The 23,350-nt window shown below is 52.6% G+C and overlaps 1 protein-coding gene across 1 annotated transcript in view; it reads left to right on the top strand.

Moving 5' to 3' along the window:
* SDK1 (sidekick cell adhesion molecule 1) overlaps positions 1–23,350 on the top strand; it is a 529,423-nt gene that overhangs the window by 302,607 nt on the left and 203,466 nt on the right. Inside the window, exons 7-12 of the mRNA XM_060032516.1 lie at positions 8,090–8,173; positions 11,514–11,708; positions 14,325–14,441; positions 15,560–15,727; positions 17,658–17,760; positions 20,403–20,579. Coding sequence (XP_059888499.1) covers positions 8,090–8,173; positions 11,514–11,708; positions 14,325–14,441; positions 15,560–15,727; positions 17,658–17,760; positions 20,403–20,579 — 844 coding nt within the window. The remainder of the gene's footprint in view (positions 1–8,089; positions 8,174–11,513; positions 11,709–14,324; positions 14,442–15,559; positions 15,728–17,657; positions 17,761–20,402; positions 20,580–23,350) is intronic.

Raw genomic sequence — 23,350 nt, 5'->3', positions numbered from 1 at the left:
GTTTAGGAAGGTGCACTGTACACAGACTAAGGGAATCCTCAGTCTATTTTCAGATTATGATAAGATTACATTAAATTGTGAGGCAAAGGCCTTTATTTCTCTCGTCTCTTCAGCTCCTATAATGTGTTTAGGCCTCTTCAGCTGCTGTGGTCACTGTCGCAGTGACCCATCTAGTGGCCACTGCTGATAAGAGGTGCTTCAGGGTCCACTCCAGGTGGGAGAATCTCTGCCTCTCTCCTCTCCATGCAAACAAGGCAGACTGAGACCAGGAAGGATCCCATGAGCAGAAAGCCCTTTGAGAGCAATCGCCCCTCACATAACATATTTTGCAGTTTGCCACTTTGCAAACTAAGGAAAAATAAAAGCTTGTGTTTTCATAAAAAATTAGCAGGAGTGTGAAGAAATGCTGCATAAAAGGCAGTTTGCCTTGAGTGTGTCACATTCCTTTAAATCATTAGGAAGTGGCTCTGTGGCCTGAAAATGACTGCCAAACTCATGTGATGCAAAGCTGTCAGCCCCTCTGAAAGATGTGCACGAATTTTAAGTGTCAGAGAAGGCAGGTTTTGAGTCACAAATCATTGCTGATTCTCCACTAGGGATCTGAGCTGATTCTCTGCTCCCTTTCTCAGCCACACTTTAGAGATGTCAGTACCCCAGCCCCGTTCCCGGCAAGGACCTTTCTGTCGGGGGTGATCTACAGCTACATGAGCACAGCGCATTATAGACTGAACCCAAATTAAAATTGTAAACGTGTAAATCTCCAGCAGACAGGACTCTATTGTGTTAAAACATTTCAAGGTAATTTAAGCAAGAGAAGAAATCTATCTCCCTGTAAACTAGAACGTTTGTTTCCATTATAATTCCCTTTTTAAAATATTTAAGGGCTTCCCTGGTGGCGCAGTGGTTAAGAATCCAGCTGCCAATGCAGGGGACATGGGTTCGAGCCCTGGTCCGGGAAGATCCCACATGCCACAGAGCAACTAAGCCCGTGCGCCACAGCTACTGAGCCTGCACTCTAGAACCCACGAGCCACAACTACTGAGCCCGTGTGCCACAACTACTGAAGCCTGCGCACCTAGAGCCCATGCTCTGCAAGCCACCGCAATGAGAAGTCCTGTGCACCGCAACGAAGAGTAGCCCCTGCTCGCCGCAACTAGAGAAGAGCCCACATGCAGCAACGAAGACCCAACACAGCCAAAAATAAATAAATAAATTTACTGAAAAAAATCATTTTTAAATCTGTCACGTGAACTTGGGTTTTGCACTTCCATCTGGATTCCAGAGCAGATTGTTTCTGTATTCTCCGGAGTTGCCATCTCTCCGTGTTCTGGCTTTTAAAGGTACACAGACACACTCGTGTACCTTGATGATGTTCCTTTAAAGCCCCTTTATTCATAAGAATTTGCTGTGACAGGTAGGATTTTGTGGTTGAATCATCCTGGGAAAGCCCTCAAGAGCCTCTGTCAATTCGGAGTGATTTGGGAGATTATAGCCCCAAGCCCAGCGATCGTGGAGGGAGGGATCCCCAGGAAACCCTGGTCCCGGTTCCATGGCCCCGTCGCTGGTGGAACCGTGCGGCGAATATCGACATGAACGTGCAGGTGAAAGAAAGCAGACACAGACTGGCTTCCGTTTGCTCCTGTCTCTTGCTGATGAGACAAGACAGGCTGTCCAGCCCACCTGTCAGGTCGGCTGCCGCGTTGCTTGATTTCTGAGGTCTCCACACGGCAGGGCAAGCGGCCTCCTGGGCTCGGCGGTCCACGGTCTCCTCCACCTGCCCTGCGGGGAGTCTGTGGCTGTTGCTTCGCCGCTCGTTTGCTTACCTGCCCACACACCGCACACCCCACGCGATGGGACAGACGCCTCAGGGCCCGTTTCCTGACTGCGTTCTCTGGCCACTGGAGCCAGGGCTGCCCCTGGGTGAGGCCAGGGCACCCGCCATGTGGCAGGCTGGAAGTGCTGGCATCCACACCCCCCGGCGTGCGTCAGTCCAGCGCCATGTGGACCGGAGGGTCCTCAGCCCCAAGGTGGGGATGTGATTTGGAGGTTGGGGTCTTTGCTGGCCTCCAGAGTCTCCCCGCGGGGTAAACCCAGTCACCCACAGCGGGGGCCGCCTTGGCGACGCGCTCGTTTACAGCCGGCCTCCCGCCCTCCCGATGGTGTCCCCATCACCTCCCGGATAAACCACTGGCAGGGAGCCCTGTCTCAGATCTGCCTCTCAAGGAGGCCCACCCAAGACGTGGACCGTCGCCCTTCAGACCCCCGAGCACCTGTGCTTAGGATGAATGGCCTTTCCTGCCCGGGTCCCTCCTTACCTGCCTTGTGGGTCTGCGTGTCCCTCAGGACTCCCTCAGTCGTCACCACTTGCCTCTGTGACCTCTCAGACTTTTCACCGGGCAGAGGAGTGACGCTGTCCCAGCTCTTGTCCTACAGAGAGCGGACACTCTAGTGGGTCATTGATGCTGCATGCATGATGGAACAGGCTGTGGAGACGGGACTGGGCCCAGGTTCTCACTGCACCACTCGCTGGCCTCTGCGGGCCTCAGCGTCCACGGCTGTGAAACGTGGGTGCTGCAGAAGATGATTCCGGCTCGTGTTGTGAGGACGATATGAAGTAACGGGCACGGAAGGACTGAAATGGCAGCTTTGGGAGCCGTGGGTAGGACTCCGCGGTGACACGCGTCACCCTTAGTGCTTTACGTTCAGCGGTGACGTGATGCATCTTCCACGCCTGCAGCCTCTGAAGTCAGCATGTGTCTCGCGACCCACGGAAGCATTTCTTCTTTCTTGGGTGTGAACAAAACGACGCCTCTTACCAATGCTGCAACGTCTCAACCTCCGTGAAACACGGCGGGTCCATCTCCCGTCCAGACTGACGGATCTGGTCCCACGCACAGCGCGGCCATGCATACACGTGTCCTGCCCGAGGCGCAATGCCTTCTTCACCCCCGCTCAGAAACTCGGGTGAGTGGGCATGACAGTTGTACAGAGCTTTCTCTGTAAACCTCAAGTCTATTCTGATTTTTTATACATACATCATGCAGAAACTCCAATATCTGAACTCCTATTAAAATAACAAGTTACCTGTAACACCTCTCTGCTGATAGCAGCACCGTGACTGAGAAGTTGTTCCCCTAGAGCTGAGACTGAGCATCTCTTAGACGTTTGTTTGCAACCCAGATTCCTTCCTTCCTTCCTTCCTGTTCTCTTCCTTCCTTCCCTCCACTTGACACGGAGGTCTTTACTGAGTCGGCCTCCCCGAAGCTCTGCTGGTCCCGGCGTCCAGGGTCTTATGCGGAAGGCAGTCCCTTCACGCGGTAGCTATAGCTGCACGCGGCGAGTGCTTACACACTCAGCAAGGCGGGGGGTGAGGGGGCTCCCCTGGGGTTGGCAGGAGAGGGGCTTTCACAGCAATTCGGGCCAGAAGAGAATCTTGCAGGGAGCATATAGTCCTTTCCTCATGGAGATTCACAGAGCACCTGCCTGCTAACTTGTTCACATCGGTTTAAGAAAAGCCTGAGATGTCTTTTTTTATAGTTTTCACATACGACCCCTAGTAAAGCTCCCAAATTCATTATCGGCGTCCTGTCACCAACTGGAGAGCTTATCCGCATGGCATCTTACCACTGATTAAAGCTCAGAAAAGAGCTATCACAGAGCTGTTCCTTAAAACCAGAGGAAGCGTGAGACAGACCTCAGACGATGCTGGCGTGACTTGCCCCTGGATGCAGCACCGGCAGCTCCTGGTGCCCCGAGATGAGCAGGAATTCTGTCTGGGGAGCAGGGTGTGAACTCTCGCACACGCCGTCCAATTCCAGGCTCCCCCGCCATCCTCTGCTTCTCCGCTCACCCGCCTGTCATTCACCAGCGCAGAGCGTGTGCCAGGCACCCAGCGGGAGTACCAGCTTGGGTGGCATGAAGACGAGTTAGATGCGTCTCCGCCCGAAGGAGTTTCAGGGTCCTGAAGTCTGTGGGCGTCTCCTCTCTCTCTTCTCCAGTGGGCGGTTTCTAAGTGTCTTCTCAGAAATGATGGCAGGTGCTAAGACGCAGAGATGACCAAGACACGCTCTTCCCTGAAGCAGCCTCCAGCGTGGTGGGCGCATCACACAGACGTGGGTCATCGGTCCCAAGGGGTACTTGGGTGGGGCAGACCCAGCCCGGCTGCAGGAGAAGGAACACGAGGACTGGCCTTGCAGATGGGTATGAATTTGCCAACGAGGCAACTTGAGAAAGGCTGGTCCACGGGGAGGAGCCAGGACCAGTGACGGCCTTTGTGTTGCTCTTGTGAGAAAGGACCACAAACTCAACAGCTTAAAATAATACAGATGTGTCGCCTCACGGTTCTTGGCCTCCCGAGGCTGCAGCCGAGGCTGTGGCTGGGCTGGGCTCTTCTCCCGAGGCCCCGGGAGGATCCACCTCCCGGCTCACCCAGGGGCTGCAGAATCCAGTTCATGCGGTTGTGGGACTGGGCCTGTTTCCTTTCTGGCTCTTGGTGGGTCTTTCTCAGGTTCTGGAGACAACCGGCATCCCTGGCTGTGGCCACCTTCATCTTCAGAGCCAGCAGCAGGCCGAGTCCTCACACCGCGGATCTCTGGCCTCCCCTCCTGCCGTCGCTCCCGCTGCCAGCTGGAGAAAGCTCTCTGCTTTTAGGGGTCCCTGTGATGAGACTGGGCCCGCCCCGCTGCTCTGAAATCATCTCCCCGTTTTTAGGTCGATGGCCTCGGTCACATCGACAGAGTTCCCCTGCCGCGTAGTGTAGCATGTTCACAGGTACCGGTGACTGGGGTGGACATCTCCTGGGGGCATTCTGCCCACCCCAGTGGACAAAGGCATGCAAGCGTGGACGACAGTGGCGAGTCAAGGGCACACCACGGGCCCTGCCACTTCCCGAGACGGCCGCTCTGGGAGAAGGGCAGACGGCAGAGGGGGCATCTCTGGGCTGTGCCGTGAGCCGGGGTTGTGGGGTGGATGGTGCAGGAGCCAGAGCCCAGCATCAAGGGCAGGAGAGCCTGAGGGATCCTAATTTGGGGGCTGCCTGGGAAGTATCCCTGCCTCAGGCTCTGAGGCCGGGGGACTGGAGGCTTGCCGTGCTGCCTGGAGGAGCTGCCCGTGGCCCCCGGGGGACGTGTGGAGGACAGCCCGCGTGGCTGGCCTCTTCTTAACACGCCGGTGTCACACGGGATGAGAACGTTTTCCTGACGGCTTCATATTGTTTCAAAAGAGGTGAAAGTGTTAGTTTCAGTCCCTGGTTTTATTGGCCTCCATTGCGATAAATTTTTAAAAGTCTAGTGTGCACCTGCGTTGGCAGGGTACCCTTTCTAGACAGAGTTGTTGCTGATTAGCTGAGACGCGCACTTGCCCTTTGAAGATCAAGTGGTTGAAAAGTCCGTGGCGGGATGACTCGTTCACAGCAGGTTCTTCCCACCAGTCACCTCAGTCTTTCTTGGGTGAACCGCCCGGTGCTTTCCCCCACTGTTCTCCTTATAGATGAGTGTACGCGGAAGTAGCTGAGGGCACTGCTGAACTGGGCTGGAATACGGGGTCAGCAGGGAGAGAAGTGGTAACGTGCGGACGTGGGAGAGATGACGTTACCGTCGGAAGCCGCGTGCGTCTGGGAGGGCTTCGGCCGCCCCACGGCTGCGCTGAGGGCTCAGCACCTGGAAGGCTTCCCGGAAGAGGCGGGGGAACCAATAAATGGTGAGCAGACCCGGCCTCCCTGGCCACTAAAGCTTGCCTGGGTGTCGGCTGCGGAGGAGACACACAGTGCTCGGCCAGCTCCAGCAGACCGCCCGGCGGGACGTGCCCAGGAGCCTGGCGGCTCTGAGCTCGGGGCCACAGAGGATATGGAGCCGTGAGCCGGTGGAACTGGCCGGGCGGGGATGACGGCGCTCGCAGAGGAGCCGCCCTGAGCAGGCCCGGGGGTCCCTAAGGCACCTGCAGCCCCAGAGCCAGGCCTTCAGTCAGCTCGGTCCAGCCTCAGGTCACCATGTGAGGAGGGCCCGTTGTCTCTGACCCTGGGGGCTTCCCCCCCAGCACTTGGGGAAGACCTGGGCACTGCAGGGCGAGGGACAGCAGCACCGGGACATCGGCCAGGGTGCCAGACAGCCTCTGTAATCAGTGCCTCGGGGATTGTCTGGTCCTGTAGATGTTGAGCATATCTATAGGTATGGGTTCTTCCCACCAAAGTGTGACTCCTCTTGGAAGAATCTCGAGGGAAGTATGCTGCATGGAAAAAGCCAGTTCCGAAGGTTACATACTGTATCATTTGATTTATATAACGTTCTTGAAAGGACAGAATTATAGAGATGGAGAGCAGATGCATGGTTGCCAGAGGTTCAGGATGGGACCTTGGGGTGGGCATGGTTACAGAAGGGCAGCGTGGAGGACCCCGGTGGTGGCGGGCCCGTTCTGCATCTTGACGGTGGCGTGGATGCACAGACCTGCACTGAGTCGTCCACACGAGTACAACCGAGACTGGGGGGCCGGGAACGTTGAATACAATAGGCTACACGTTTCACTGTCAGTATCTTGGTTGGACTATAGTTTCTGCAAGATGTCCCTGCTGAGGGGACACAAGGGATCTTTATTATGTATTACAAACGCGTGGGACTCTCCAGTGATCTTAAAATAAAAATGTTTAAGAAAAGAAAACTGTTATCCGTCATAGCAGATGTTGATGTTTTAACTTAGTTCTTTTCCATTCCCCGCACATCCCTTTAACCAGACCACAGCGGTAGATATCAGCTTCAGCATTTGCTGATGAGAACGGGGCGTGACCTGCACACCAGGGCCTCGGCAGGGTGCAGCTGCTGTGTAGTTAGAGCACAAGCAACGCTGTTGTCATTGTTAGGGATGAAGGAGACGCAGCTGAATGTGCACGCGTGAGTGTGCACGCAGGAGTGAGCAGTGAAGACCAGCTTGAGAAAGAGACGTGGGATCTCTGCAGTATTTCTTGAGGCCTGGTCTCTGCACACACACAACTCAGTGGAGAATCTGCCTCCGTCTAGTGAATTTGCAGCCGTGGCCTCAGCCAGACTGGTTCCTTCAGCAGATTGTTTCCGCTTGAGCGATGCAGGTAATTGCAGGATTGATACCTGACTGCTTCCAGCGAGGAACCTTCAGCCTTGTCTCCTTAATCATCTCCTTGAAATGCTAAGTTTTCATTTCTCTTTTTGGTCTTTTAGGTCCCACCCTGTTTTAACGATACAGTCCATACAAGATATAGCCAAGCTGTAGTATCCACATTCAACACAATTACAGTGGAAATAAACCACTCTGGAAGACAGCGCCCAGAAATTATCACACAGAAAGTGAATACAACGGCCCTTTGTTATCATGATAATGAAATCACTACTACCTTAATACTCCTCGAACTTGGCCTTGCCACCGTTGAATTCCTGCTGAATAAACTGAGAAAAATACTGCAGTTTAGTCTCCAAGGAGATTCATCGTTTAATACAAACAACTGCTGCTTGTCTTGCTGTTGAGCAGGAAGGCGAGCAGGGTGTCTGGAGCTATGCGAGTGGTGGGGTTTCCTTTGCTACTGAAGATGGACGAGAGGCCCATTTTCTTCTTCTCTTAGCTATTACTTTGCATTCCACTGAAGTATTAAATCTATATTTTGGAGAAGAAGAACTGCTAAGACTTTAAAAAATATGTTAATAGGCTGCCCCGTTCCCTGAAACAGGCCGGGCGCCTGTCTGCGGTGCTTTATTTAACATGCTTCACGAGTTGTTGTTTAGTTTAGATACTGAAGCAAAGTAGGCTATAAAATACTGTGCTGTAAATATAAACCTTTATGAACCTCACGGGATAGTCCTTCTAAAATATGACTTAAGACATTCCATTATTCAAGCCCATGAACTGAAAAGTAGCCAGTGCCCTGAGTAGTAATTTGCCTTCCAGAACCTTAGACTGTAAATTGCCTTTGGCCTCTGCGCACCGAATCCTGAGTCTGGGTGCACGATGGTAACTAATGAAGTTTTCAAAAATAGTTTTTAAAAGGAGCTCAAACTCTTGCAGGCTGTGAGGGTCTTCTGAAATACACCTCTTTGGCTTACGGGCTGTTTTGGTTTTTTCTTGTTTAAAGAGCCGCCGTACTTTACTGCGGAACCTGAGAGTCGGATTTTAGTGGAAGTGGAAGAAACCGTGGACATCGTGTGTGGAGCCGTGGGTGAGTGCGGGAGCCGCAGGGCAAGCAGCGACGTGGTGGAGGAACAGAAATGGCGTCTCCAGGGCAGAGCCGTCCTCTGGACAGCGACAGGTTGACTGTGGTGATTAGAAACGGGGCCGTTGGCGTGGAGTGGAACCCAGTTGCTGGGCATGTAACCTGCAAAGCGGGGATAATACTCCTTACCCAAGGGAACAGCAAGGAAGCCTTCACCCTGTCCGTCCCAACAGAGAGAGATGAAGTCCTGTCCCCTTGCCTCCCTTCAGAGGCTCGATTCTGCAAGAGCCCTAAGACTCGGGGCAGGAAGTTCATTCTCATCCGTGGGGTGAGCGGGACTGGTGACCACGCCCACTTGAGAGAAGAGAGATCGTTCCCACTTCTCAGATAGGAAATCTTCTGTTTTTCCGCCCTCTCAGCTTGGAGTCGACTTTTCCTTTGTTACTCAGGGAATTCTACCTCTCGCCCCGAGCCTCCACCCCCCTCGTTGTCCCCTGTTCCCATTCCGTGTCCAGCACGCAAGTAGTTACGCTGAACGCCCCGACAGAGACGGGCTGTCTGTGGCGATTTCACAAACAAAACTTCACGAGTCCTCTGGAGATTGTCAAGTAAGGAAAAGGACCCTTTATGTTAACACCTGTTCATCTTAAGGGTGGGGTTTTTCTTCTAAGAGTTTGGTGGGCGAGGATTCCTAACAATTCTGTAAATCTTCATGACAGCTGCGTAAGGGAGCGATCGTTACGTCCCTCTATACATGGGAAAACACCCCTTAAGAAGCAAAGCTAAGTAACTCGCTCGAAGCGCAGTCAGGACCATGAAGGAGACACCTTCAGCTCCGCCCGCGGTCTGGCGCCGGGGCGTGGCTCACTGAGCCCCGGACAGGCAGCCTGCCTCGGGCCACGTGTTGGTGGAGACGGGATCGAAACCCACAGGCACCAGCTCCAAAGCCAGTGCTTAGGCCTGGACCCTGAGAGCCAAGGCCCTGGGACTCGGAACAGATACCACCGATCTGCAAGTCACTTTCCATTTCGGGGAAGGAGTGGGAGTGTCACTCAGGACAGTGTTGAGTGTCAGCGTAGAGAGGGGCGTCCAGCCAAGAGTCCCCTCCCGTCCCCTCCCCTCCCCTCCCCTCCATCCACTGAGCCTCTGCCACAGCTGTTCCCGCCCAGAAGTGTCATTTCCTTACTGGTTCTGGTTCCCAGTCCCGCCAGCTCCCAGGGTGCAGTCTCCATCCCTGCTCTGCTTCTCTTCTCCGATGCTGGGGCTCAGGGCGGGAGAAGACAGGAATGAGAAGAGTCCTGTGAAGTTCAAGTGGAAGTCTTTGCTGCATTGTTCTCTCTTCTCTATGAACACCAGCTTTTTACGGCCAGCAACTCTGTGAAAGTGAAGCTACAAAATATTTAGAGTGCTTATGTTTTAGAAACGAGAATCTACAATACTGTGGGGATAAGATTTCTGTTTATGACATTAAATCGCCCCAAAATAGATATACTCCTAGTTCCCCTATATACTAACAATTATTTTTCAATAAATGACAATGTTAGGCTCTCCCCTTGACAAGAGGTTGCTTCTCTGGCCTGATATCTGCAGAGTAAACTGCTTGTTAAGTACACGCTGATGAATATACGCTGAACGGGTCTTTCAGCCTTGCATTGCCATCATATAATTTACTTCTTCCTTTTAACAATGTAACTATAGCAGCATGTGAAGTGGTTCTTCTTTATGAAAACTACATCATGTAATTGCTCTTATGAGAGTTTACATGGATTGCTTATGCTTCTACCTTGCAATGGATTTTTTTTTTAATTTCCTGATTTAATGAAAAGTGACAGGAAGCATAATTTAGGCAAAGAACAGAATCTGAGAATACCTTCTCTTGAAATATTCCACGACATTAACTTTATTTATTAAGGAAGACATCTTATACCTACATAGCATCTTAAGGCAAGGGATTTGGGTGTGCCTTTCAGCATGAATCACATCAAGATATTTTATTTAAATTCATTGTCTATTTAGGGAGACTGAGGCACAGCACCATCTGAGATCCAGAAATAAGCCCAGACGTTCTGCACTTCCCGCAGGGCCAGAACAAACACACTGTGCCCCCCGGAGCCCAGAACTCTTGTCTTGAGTGCCGTGGTCTCGTTCCCTGGATGGGCTCTCTTGTCTACCCTCCCTGGATAACCTGACCCTGCTCAGGTCCAGGAAGAAGGAGAACGGAGCAGTCTTCCCTCAGCTGGTTCCCCAAGGCTCCCGGAAAAGCCAGCAAGAGGAGGAGCCCGGTGTGTCCCATGCAGCGAGGCCGCCAGGAAATAGTGCATCATCGCCTGGTTACCTGCACTGACCACACCCATTTGGGGGACGAGCAACAGAGGTCCTCGTGCTCCCGGGCTAAGGACAGTCCCTTCATCGACAACCTGGGTTCTTCCCCAGTGACCTTGTCCGCTGCATACGCCCCATCCGACCCCAGCCTCAACCTCCTTCCAGGTGGCGAGACCGCGAGCAACTCGTCTCACGGCCTGGAGGCCTAGGTCTGCCCCATAACATCATCAGGATGAGGAAGGGGCACCCAGGAGGGGCAGCTGGGCCCCGAGCCTCAGCGTGGCCCTCGCCCTCTTGGTCGAAGTCTTGGCTGTGATCTCAGCTCACTCCGCTCTTGGGTACAGGGTCGGGGGCCAAGGTGACTTCCTGCAGCCACAGCGTGGACCTCTCGTGTCTCCCCAGCCTGAACCAGATGCGCCTCCTGTGCTTATTCCTTTACCTAACCCATCACTGCCCCGGCACGGCGCGCTAGCGGGTGGTCAGCGATATCCCGCTCCTTAGAGCTGTTGCCAAGCCGGTGCGCGCTGGCACTGGCCTTAGTTGTGGCGACGAGCAGCGAGCGGCTCTGTCCGCGCGCGCCATGGGCCGGGCCCCAGGCGGTACTCGTGTACTGACCCAGTTAGCCTTCACAGCCACCTTTGAGGTCGCTGTGACCCTTGTTCCCTGCGGGGACAAGGCGGGGTTAAGTGTTCTGCCGAGTGGCACAGCCTCCGCCCTGGTGACCCTTCCCCGAGCCCGAGAGGCAGAGACAGAGACCTTCCTCCCAGCCCTGCCCGAGGTCAGTCGCGGCCAGAACCATCTGGACAAGAGCACAGGCGTGGGAAGAGCCGGAGGGTCTGCAGCTGCCCCACACCGCCCCCTTCGGGCCTCTCCCTGCCCGTCTTCACATACGATGAGAAAAATGACGCCTCACAGGGTGCTGGGAGGGACGACTAGATGAGAAAATGCCCGTTGAAATACTGCCGTTTAGCCCTCACGTAAGGAGTTCTTGAAGCTTAATGATTTTTGTTTCCCTTCTGCACAGGGGCCCCTCTTCCCACCCTCCGGTGGTTCAAGGACGCGGTCTCCATCAACAAGCTCCAGAGCCCTCGATACCACGTGCTGTCAAGTGGAGGCCTGCGCGTCCAGAAGCTGCGTCCGGAGGACTCAGGAATCTTCCAGTGCTTCGCCAGTAACGAGGGCGGGGAGGTCCAGACCTACACCTACCTGGACGTCACCAGTGAGTACTACCCCCTGCAGAGCCGGCCTCCCCAGTCCTCGCCCCATGGACATGTCAGAAAACGCCCGTGTCTGTTCAGCCCGAGCACCCCCATCCCGGCGCTCCCCCCGGCCCTCTGGAGCCTTGACCTTCCCAGCCCTTGAACACACCGCTTTGCTGAGACATAGGAACACACTCGCCATTTTTCTGGACAGAACTGGAAAGACGGTTAAGTGAACAGCAGCTCATCCCGAGTCTTTTTCTTTGGATCTTTTTTCCATTTTTTTATATTCATTCTCTATTTTAGTTTTATTGAACAATTATAGTTCTTTTGTGACTTTCTTTTATTGTCCCAGTAACAGAAATACTTTGGCACTCTGAAAAATGAAGTAAAGGTAAAGGTTTTTATTATATTTGCGGGTTTTCTCTTTAATCTCCCATAGTCGCAATGTTGTTCTTCTAAAACGAAGTAGGATTTAGTGATTAGGGAACCCTACCTTTCACGTCTGCCCTTTTGGAAGCAAAATACTGAGAGCCATCGGAGAAAGCAGACTGGTCAGCGTGTGCGTGGCCAGTGGCTCTCGTCAGCCAGAAGTAGGAAGGGACCGACGCAATCCTGAAATATTCACGCATATGTTTTGGTAAACTAGGGGTCATTTCCTCCAGCCTTGGCCGGGGGTCAAATTTCCCCTCCGTTGTGGAGCATAGGAAACCAGTATCACTTCAAGCAGCAGAGATAATACTGGGGACTTAAGCCAAAAACTGTGTTTTGATCAATTAGAATTATTTCAGCCTGTTTGGAATAGTGGATGTTGTAGGGCAGGGATGGGCAAGCTTTTTCTGTACAAAGCCAGATGGTGCCTGTTTTCGCCTTTGAAGGACGTGGCTTCCGTTGCTGCTCCTCACCTTGCTGTCGTGGCCTGCAGGCAGCGCAGACGGTTCTGAGCAGACGTGGCTGTTCCACAGAACTCCGTTACAAAAGCAGGGACAGGCTGGATTAGGCCCAGGCTGGTGGTTTGCAGACGCTGCTCTCGGGAGAGACCCAGGGCAGATCATCCGATTTCTCTCAGACTCAGTTTTCTTTTCAAAATGGAACCCACCAGCACAGTTCACAGGGTTCTTAGGAGGATCGGTTTGGAAATTTAAATGAAAGTGCTACTTCACCTGGTTACCGTGACAACTGGAGAGTGAACAAATAAATGTGTGATAATGGTAACGCTGCGTGTCTGTTTTGTAAGTACGGGGTTTGGCAAAAGGGATTTTTTTTAATTAAAGTACTTTTAGTGAAAGAAAAGTAGTGTTTAAAACAATCAATATTTATTCGTTCACTTAACAAACGTTTAGTGAGCACCTGTGTCAGCTACTTTGGGCCCGTGAGGCGCGGGGACAGAGCTGAGAGGATGCTGTGAAGAACAGGTTCTCGTGCTTCCAGGACGGAGGGTCCTGGGGGAGGGGAGAGACGGCCGAGGGCGCTGGGGGCCCTACAGAGGAAGACTAGGCGAGGCCCAGAGCGGCCAGGGAAGCTCGTTAGAGGGCGGGCGCAGGGGGCTGGGTTCTCTGAGATGAGAGGGTTATTACTGGAGCTGAGGCCCGCAGGTGGGGAGGACGCTGCCCTGCAGAGCCTTGGAGAGGTGCGTGCCACGGTGCAGGTGGGAGCTGCAGGGGCCCGACAGATGCGTGGAGGGACAGGCCGGCCCAGGTGTGTGCGGGCACAAAGGGGGCGAGTGGGGCCTCGCGGCTCTGAGGTGGGCACTGGCCGGGCGTCGTCTGAAGCTTTCAGAGGGCCTCCGCACCTGGTGTGGGGGGACAGTGAGGGGACGAGCGGAAGAGACCAGTCGGGGGGCCCCCACGTCATCCAGGGGTTCGCACCAGAGGTGGACGCCCAGCGGGGAGGGAGGGCAGAGGCGGGCGGCTGCCCCAGGGTCCACTGGGCCTGCCCGCTTCTGCCCCGGGGGCATTGGCCCAGGCACCCCAGGGACCCCGACACAGGATTTGGGCGCTGCAGGTCACGGCTGGGACTCAGGGGTTCTGGCTTAATCTTTCGCAAAGTAGTGCAGAGTCAGCGGAGTCCTCCCCGAAGCCGGCCCGAGCTGCCGCTGTCTTCCTGGGTCTGACTCAGGGCTGCTGGAAGCTGGAGGCCCGGGCAGTCCCCCGTGAACAGGAAGACCCAACGCTCCCCCCAGGGATTCTTCTCTGAAGCCCTTGGAATCTGGTCGTTTTAACTTTCAGAACGGATCCTAGGAAGTGTCAAAGTGTCATCTTCAGGACGATGTAGGATATTCAGAAACTAGCTTTTTCCTTTTTCTTTACCTAATGAAAGCAGCTTGTTTGATTTATCTAAATAAACATCTCTCTTCTCTTTAACGTCGGTCGAAACAGTTCTTCCTGCTCTTCCCCACTTGTGTGTCCATTACGTCACGAGACCGTATTTCTCTTCAGGCTGTAAACAAAGATGGTGATGCCTGGGAGATGGGTAGTGGAGGGCTGCAGTCTTCCTGAGAGGTTTTCATTTTTCATCACTCAGTTATCTCTGTGATTAGTTCTGTAAAAGCCCAGGTGGATGACTCCACCAGGCTGGCTTGAGCGTTTCCGAGGGACGACGCACTGAATATTTCACTGTTCACCTCCTCTGCCTAGATGTCGCCCCAGCCTTCACCCAGCTTCCGGCGGACACCACGGTTACTGACGGGACGACAGCCGTCCTGAGCTGTGAGGTGTCCGGGGCTCCCAGGCCGGCCATCGCGTGGAGGAGAGGTAGGCGCTCGCACCTGCTGCAGGGCGCGGCCGACGCAGCAAGTGAGCCCAGCGGCCCCGCGTTGTGTTGGTTATTCTCACTCATTCGTTCGGTAAAGAGTAAAAATCCATTGACTGAGCACCCACCAGGGGCCGATGCTAGGGGCACGGGGAGGGGTCAGACGCGCAAGACCCCTTAAACTCTGTGCAGCTCACAGCCTGGAAGAGGAAGCACGTTTCTGTACGCCGTGTGAATGGTGCGGTCCTCCGTCAAGCCCTTCCCCGGGTGCCCCGGGCCCGACGGGCTCTGGATTTCAGCCGCAGCTTCCCCTTTGTGAATGCAGGAGTGCTTCCTTGGTAATAGTCACAGTCAAGACTACATCCGCCTTCATTTCTAAGAAAGTTGCTCTAGCACAGGATCGCCTGCGTCCTCCGCAGCTTGACGTGTGTGGCTCTCTTAATCCGACTGTAGTTTCAGCTCCTGTGAGGAGTGGTGTCACATCTTGGGCTCTTTGCAGCTCGTCTGCAGCCCTGTCCACACATTCAGCACACCTGCCACTAAACGAACAGCGCACATAGTCTGTCCTTAACGAACCGCGGCTGAGTTGGGTTCGTCCTCATCGATTAACTGGTCATGCTTAGGGGACTGGATCTGGGAGAAACGTCAAAACTTACATCTTTTTTCACTCCCAGAAAACCAGTCGGTGGCTTCCCAGCTCGTGCACTGGGGCCGTGGCTTATAGAGATCTGCGAACCTACAGATTAATCAGAAAAAGGCTTCTTTCATTTTATATATTTTCTTTGTCTTTCCTGATTTAGAATGCAATAATGGCTTTATAGAGAAAGTTTTCAAACGCATACACGTATAAAGAAAACTCAAAATCAGTCACCCAAAGGAAACAATCACATACATGGATCATAACTTGTGTAACCAAATCTCTCAACATTGGACGATTAGGATGCTCTTGGTTTCTGTTATTCTAATGAACGCTAAAGCGAACTGCTTTGGTTACTTTTGTGCATCACGTTTCCGCTTCCTTCTGATTATTTCCTCACATCATCTTCTTGGGTGCGACCAGAGCATTACCTTCTCTCGAACGTTGCAGTTCTCACATTGCTGTTTTGTCTGTCGTCCCCAGGAAACCACATTCTGGCCAGTGGCTCTGTGCGAATTCCCAGGTTCACGCTCCTTGAGTCTGGGGGTCTGCAGATCACCCCTGTCCTAATCCAGGATGCCGGCAACTACACGTGCTGTGCAGCCAACTCCGAGGGCTCCCTGAACGCGTCTGCCACGCTCACCGTGTGGAGTAAGGACCACAGCCCGTGTGCAGCTCTCTGTTAATAATGGTTTAATCGGCGTGTCATCTGTGCTCGGGGATGTCAATATATGCCCTTGGACTCGCTAATCCAATCAAAGGAGAATCATTATTTTTACAACTAATTTGGAGAAATCTGTTCAGTAATTAATTTTTCAGCCTCTAAAAGAATAATTAGAAAATGTCTTCAAAGATTTAATGGGGACGTTTCAGGAGAGAGAAAAGATTAACTTTTTAACCTCAGTAGAGTAGGGATATTACCCCCAAAACTAGCTCAAATAAAAAAAAACCTGATAGGTTGGCTAATCTTATAAGCATCACGTAAGAAAAGTGGACCCAGGTTGAAAATCCCAGAGAAAGCATTTTTTCTATACTGTCGTTATAGCCAGCTAAAACATTCCTCGTCTATTAAATGTGGATGTTTCCTCTATGTTAGGAGAGAACTGAAGGATCTTTGTGGTTCCTCCAGCTTTTCTTTCTCTTTATTTTATCTATAACACGGGTTTCTGAAGTGCAGAATAAATTGTCTTCCAGAACATAAGGATTGGATTACCAGGTGTTTAGCTTCACTGGCTGATAAACTTTTCTCTCTCTGCTTCATCCATACCTGTATCACTAAAAAATTATTGTTCAAAGAAGCAAGAGACAGTCAGTGCTCACTAATAGGTTTTTGTAAAGCCGTCTATACGAGGAGAGAAATTTTTAACTTGCCTGAGTGACTAACTTGTTAAAATGCCATCCTTGAGGAAAACCTAAACTGTGCTTTGTTTCATGTCTGCTTAGCGTTTCCTCTGATATAGTTGGTCCGCTTCGATAAATGACCCTTTCTCATTTATTAGGTGTTCTAAAAATATCACAAGTTTAAAAGGAATGAATCCAAATCCTCCAATATTGTTAAGCACTGAAAAAGAGCTTTTGTTCCATTTGGTGGTCTATTCTATCAACCACATCTGATTCATCCAGTGTCCCCAAAAATTAACCATAAATTTAAAAGCTTGTGGAAAACTGACGTCTGCATCTCTGTAGGTCCCTCACTGGAAAATTTTGTGGATCTGCTGAGATTCAAAATTATAATAGCCCTAGACTGGTTGGTGCAGTGCTGTGTGGCCTGCAGGGGTCTTCCCAGGCGTCAGCTACTCTGTTCTGTCCCAGCGTGAGTGTAGCAGCACCCCCTTTCATAGACAAGAAAACTAATAAGCTCTGAGGCGTTTCTCTGGATGCCCCCTGGTAAGCCGTCGGGCTGGGCTCTGAACCCAGTCTCATGGCTCCAAGTTCCGTCTCCTTTCCTGGTGCCCGAGCGGCGCCCTCCCGAGAGGTGTGCAGCGTGGGGACACACACCCCAGGGCCGTCTCCAGGGCCTTGGCCCTGGTAGCTGTGGAGTGTCGGGCGGCCGCAGGTCCGGACGATCTTGCAGGCCTGCACCTGGCACCAGGCCCCACTGCTTACTGGCCCCGTGGCATCAGGCAAGACCCTGTACTTGTATCAGTTTTCCTTCCTGATGACTGGGAAAAGGATTATCACAACCCTCACAAGACTGTTGTGAGGACCAAGTGAAACAGCATAAATGAAAGCACTTTGCAAAGTCATGACGTGCTGTGTAGACAGTAGAAATTACCAGAATGTTGACAATCTTGGGAAAGAATCCAGGGTGTAGAACCCGCTAACCGTCTGCATACGATCTTCCTTCTTGTGTCCTTCCGGAGTGTCTGAGGTCCGGGAGTGACCTGAGACGGGCTGGGGGAGGCGGACAGGCTTGCTTTCAATTCCCTGAACGTTTCTGGGTGCTTTCCATGTGCACTGGTTTTGCCGAGCTAAGAGAAAACTAGGAGGTTTTGATGTCAGATGACCAATTCGTCACCCCCTGAGGGAGGAAACGCTCAGGCACGTAATCTTGTCTGAGTCACGACTTGTGTCTTTCCAGATCGAACGTCCATCGTGAACCCTCCGGAGGACCGCGTGGTGATTAAGGGGACCACGGCCACGCTGCACTGTGGGACCACCCACGACCCCCGCACTTCTCTCCGGTCAGCTCGGTCAATTACAACGTTTGGGGCTCATTAGTATTCTGGGAGCTGGGGAACTGAAGTAGAGATGAGAAGGGAGAATTTCAGAAACTTTGATTCCAGCCACAGATCCCTGATTAGAGCATCTTACAGTTCTGGGCTCCATCATTAATCACACAAATCCCATTTTCCACTCCAGCCTTATGTATTATTTACAGTGAGCTATGTTCCACTTCATGACTTCAATACAGCTTTTCATGATTTTTCTGCCAAGGTTAATACACTATCTGTAAAACGTACTTGTCAGAGGCCGATACTTAATGAGAGAAAAATCCAGAGGGATCGAATGGGATTTCAGCAGTGTTTGTGCTGGGGCTGTGCTAGCCTCGAGGGGTTTTCTCTACTCCAAGGATGGCGCCACCGTGTCATGGGGAGAGGGAGTTCCGCATGGAAGAAAGGCACCTGCGGTTATCTAACACACTTAGAGGGAACTGCGGGGAACCAGGGGACCCAGAGGACGTGAAGGGCCACGAAGTGGGTGGTGACACCTGTCTTTGTTTGACTCAGACGGGGACGGTCGTGATGAAGAACGTGACAGCCCAGGTAGACACGCGGCAGCAGACACAGCCGGCTGTCGGTGGCGAGCTTCTTCCCAAAGGGCTGCCCCTTTCAGAATAGTTTTTAATTTTCAGAACCAGCCTTGAAAATGAATCTAGAAAGAAAGATGCAGTCATCCTAGTATTTTCACTCTGGCCTTAGCCCCAAAGGCATGCAGTTAGCCAAATGATAGAATCAAGATGCCCTCCTTTCTGGAACATTTCACACTGAGCAGAGGGAGGTGGCTGTCGACGTTTACATACGTTACTCACCGGATTCGGAGACTAAGCTGTTTCCTCACTCTTCCTGGGCAGGTGTTTGACAAATCGTGAATTTCCACATCTCTACCTGTCTCTCTGGAGTTTCCCCAGAGCTCAGAAACCAAGTTTGCTTTCGTTACAAGAATGTTGAATGCAAAACGAAGAAACGAAAGCCAACAAGTTAGAGATTACCTGGAGAAATCTAGGATTCTAGGAAGGAATTCATTCGTTTCTAAAGGACTTGGGAGTGTCACCGAACGAAGGACAAATGAGCCAGTTTTCTGCTACCCTAAGGGCACACCAGAAACCCCCCTCAGACCTTTGTGGTTTTCTTGTAACTTCTTTAGTGTGATTAAGCAGACAAAATCGGAGCTTCCCTCCTGAGAAGGAAGTAGGCGGCTTCCTCTGGGGCACCCCTTGTCCTGGGTTCCTTTGCCCCAAGGAGCACCTGGCCCTAAGGGACACTGGCCGCCGAATGCTGCTCCCCAAGTGAGCAGCTGATTCAATTCCTTCTGGTGGAGACAGTCCTGCTCTGTCTGGGGGTAACTGCAGAGGAGCAGTTTGTAAATGTCTGTGCTCTGTGTGCATTAAGCCTTTAAAGAACGGGGTGCATTCTGGAAATGCAATCCAGGACTTTGGAAAGGAAAGCCAGCACTTTGATCTCATCCAGCCGTGACTGGTGAGGGGCTGGACAGGCTCTTAGTGGAGTCTACATTTGAGAAGAAAAATGTGCTAAATGTCATAAGGAATTACAAGAGAAAGAGATGCGGTGTTAAGGACAGTCTGCCAGGATGGTTGGATTTTTTTAACATTTTTATTTATATTATATTATTCATTTATGGTTGCACCGGCTCTTAGTTGCAGCACGTGTGCTCCTTAGTTGCAGCTGGCAGGCTCATTAGTTGTGGCATGCGAACTCTTAGTTGCGGCATGTGGGATCTAGTTTCCTGATCAGGGATCGAACTCACGTCCCCTGCATTGGAAGGCAGATTCTTAACCACTCTGCGACCACGGAAGTCCCCAGAATGGTTGGATTTTAAGAAAACGTGTACGGGGACACCCTGGGGACCTTGCCCCCTGCCCAGGCTACAGTCTTGTCCCCCAGAGACCTTCCTGCAGGAGCGGGAGGTACAGTTGCAGTGGTGACACGGGTGGTCAGGAGCCCTCAGGCTCCCCGTCCTGAGCCCAAAGACAGACGAATGTCTGCACTTGTCTTTTTGTCCTGTTTTAACTTCAGCCTCTATCTTTGTATTGTGACAAGACATCTGGTCACTTTTCCTTTTTTTTTTAAGATGTAATTCACATAGTATTAAATATCACCCTTTTAAGAGCACAGTTTGGCGGTTTTTACTGTACTCACAAGGTCATCAGTTGCTTGCTTTTTTTTTTTAATAAATTTATTTATTTTTGGCTGTGTTGGGTCTTTGTTGCTGTGCACAGGCTTCTCTAGTTGTAGCGAGTGGGAGCTACTCTTCCTTGCGGTGCGCAGGCTTCTCATTGTGGTGGCTTCTCTTGTTGCGGAGCACGGGCTCTATGCACGCGGGCTTCAGTTGTGGCGCGTGGGCTCAGTAGTTGTGGCTCACGGGCTCTAGAGCGCAGGCTCAGTAGTTGTGGCACACGGGCTTAGTAGTTGCTCTGCGGCATGTGGGATCTTCCCGGACCAGGGCTCGAACCCGTGCCTCCTGCATTGGCAGGCGGATTCTTGACCACTGCGCCACCAGGGAAGCCCCAGCTGCTTGCTTTTTAACAGACAGGGAAGGATCAGCGACTGGGGTCCTAACTCAGGACTCTCTGCTTGACCCACAGCTACGTGTGGAAGAAGGACAACGTGATCATCACCCCATCTGGCAGCTCCAGGATTGTGGTGGAGAAGGACGGGTCCCTCCTCATTAGCCAGACGTGGTCGGGCGACATTGGAGACTACACCTGTGGAGTCATCTCTGAGGGCGGGAACGACTCCAGGACAGCCCGCCTGGAGGTGATGTGAGTATCGCGGCTGCTCCGTGTTCACAGTGTCAACCCTCCCCCATGTGACCATCACGTAACACGCGTGATGGGTCACAACCCAACAGTCAGAGGCCACCGCCTTGGGCCTCAGGCACGTACACTTACAGGGTTGGGGTTTTTTTGGTAACCTTAAAATGATAATATGTTCAGCTTCGGTTTAGATGGTTTAATTATTGGTTTTCCTCCTCATTGATCCCTTTTATCACATTCTCTGCACTGAGCCCATATCGTTGTAGACTGTTTACCACACTGTGTGTAAGTGACAGCAGGTCCACTTTTCCAAGTGGTGCCCGTCAGAAGCTTCCGGTCAGTGTCGGGTTGGCCCAGGTCCCAGGAAAGCCAGTGGCCTCTCCGTGAGCCCCGTTCCCTCTCCCTGGGCCTTCCTGGGGGCGGGGGCCGTGGGAGCCCTGGTTGCGTCCACCTCTGTGCTCCGAGCTCATCCTCCCACAGCTCCCCCTCCGCACGGGCAGGAAGCTGAAAAGCCTGCTGACCCGGTGTGTTTTTCCGACATGTATTTATCTGCTTTTTAAAACTGTTGCCCCCAAAGATGTTCCCCCAGCCCATACGCACAGAAGTCAAACCCGAAACTAGAGAAGCGGGGCAGGGCTGGCCGGCAGCAGCCCCTCTGGTCGACAGGGGCACGCTGGCCGTCAGGAAGGGCCTGTGAGAGGTCTTTCTCACGGGACTCTGCCCACTGCGATCCAGGAAGGCTTCTATAGGCAAAATTCATTCCCTGAAATAGGCTGTGAACGCTGAGTGCAGGGCCATGTCTCGTTTGCCTTTGAATCCCCAGGCCTGGCCGAGGGAATTAGAAAGGAAAAGGAAGGACGCTTGCTCAGTGCTGCACCCAGGGCCCCCCGTGTTGGCTGCACACAGACCTGAACGAGCAGCTCTCCGCCAGCCTGTGCGTGGGATTTGACGGGTTAGTGACGGGCAGCTGCTAGTCCAGACAGGCCGGCTGTTGGGTCTGCGGCGCCTGGGAAAGCGCCGGTCCACCTCCAGGCTGGCCTCCCCAGGATGACCTTGTGCTCCGCAGAGGTTAGTCACCTGTTGTGATCAAAGATCGCCCAGTTGCCTTTCAGCCCTAGAGGACCAGTGGGGGTCTCCCCACCCTGCCTCTCGCCACTGGACCCGCTGACCCTGGGCTCTTCCTGCCCTCCTGGGCCCCCGGGCCCCCATCCAGGGCACCTCAGCCTCTGCTGCCTCCACGGCTTGGCCTGGCTCTTCTGTCACCTCCCCTGAAGGGTGCGCCCCTCCTCTGGGAATCAGCGCAGGATCCCTTCCTGCCCCCGGGATGCAGGCTGTCTCTCCCGTGCTTCCCAGCACCTGCTCCGCCCTCGTCAGCACCGATCACGCGGGCGACTTCTTCCCTCTTGAAGTAGAAGGGTAGCACGGCTCTGCATTGTGAGTGCCTGGCAGTGCTTGGCATACCGTAGGCGCTCAATAAATACACGTTGGTTGGTTGAATGAATGTGTGTTTGTTGCAGGCCCCCGGCGATCCTCCCGGATCGCCTTCCCTTAGATGCTCATGTGCCCTGGGCTCCCCCCACCGTCGAGAGCTGGACGGCCAACCCTTGCTCAGCTCTGATCGGCAGGCTTTCCTCCTCCATCCATAGCTCACGTGGGGATCTTTTTAAAAATTGTTGATGACGTTGGCATCCATGACCAGTGAATTCACGTAATGCGCTGTGCTATTCCCAATTTTTAAACTACCTTTGAGAACTCTCAGATCATTCATCATTGGTACCACATAAATAAGTGTTAGCATTTCATAAAGACTCTCTCAGCAGAAGCCAAATCGTGTGCTTCCAGTGCAGTGAACTCTTCCTATTCTGCACAACGTTTATGTCCTACTGATTTGCACAGCTCCCCTAGTATTTGCGTATTTGATTTCCTCTAAGTAAAATACATTTTTCAGCCAATGTTGCTGTATCTATAAAATAATAGGCTTTGTGTGATGGTAAAACACCTCATCTCTAAATATAGAAATACTTGCAGATTCGTGATTCAAACCCATTTAGGTACAGCTGGTTACAGAGCTGATTTGGAAGACGGTGGTTCCTTGTGAATTGTTGGTGTAATAAGCACTCCACTCTTCCAAATCAGAATGAATGGGGAAGGTTGTAGGTAGGAGCGTGGTGTATCTTTACATCCAGTAAGGTCTTAACTCTGAGACATCAGTGATGACGAGAGCAAGAATGACAATCACAGCTCGGGATTGTAGGGTCTTCTGCGCTTCTCGGAGAACTTACAAACCCAGCCCAGTAACATTTTCCTGACTCACTCAGATGACAACAGAATCTCCCGTTGCAAGAGTGACTGAGAGGTACTTGTGGCTAAATAGTGTCCTTCCGAAGGACTTGAAAGCCTGCTTCCCCAGCCTCCCCACTTGAGTTAAAAGCTACTTTGTTAAATGGAGAAATTAGGAGCATCACAAGTGGGCTTTTCAGAAGCAGGCCGCCTGCTGGCAGCTCTCCTGTTGGTTTGCTCGGTAGTTGGTGCCGTGCCAGCCGGGGGCGGGGGGGGGAGGGCACCGTGCGGGCAGAAGCCACAGTCCCCGCAGGGTCACCGGCTCTCTGGAGCGAGGCTGGCCTGGAGACCCCTCCCCAGTTCTCCCTGACTGTGTGACTTCGGGCAGGTCACCTCGCACCTCAGTCTCAGTTTTCTCACCTGTAAACTGGGCACGTTGCCACTGACCTTAAAGGGTGGCCGTGAGGTTTGAGTGGACCGCTGTTTGTAAATCCTGG

This window comes from Delphinus delphis, chromosome 15 (genome assembly GCF_949987515.2).
Source record: "Delphinus delphis chromosome 15, mDelDel1.2, whole genome shotgun sequence".
NCBI lineage: Eukaryota > Metazoa > Chordata > Mammalia > Artiodactyla > Delphinidae > Delphinus > Delphinus delphis.
Note: the sequence above shows the minus strand (reverse complement) of the source record. Positions and strands in the feature narration are given on the sequence as shown.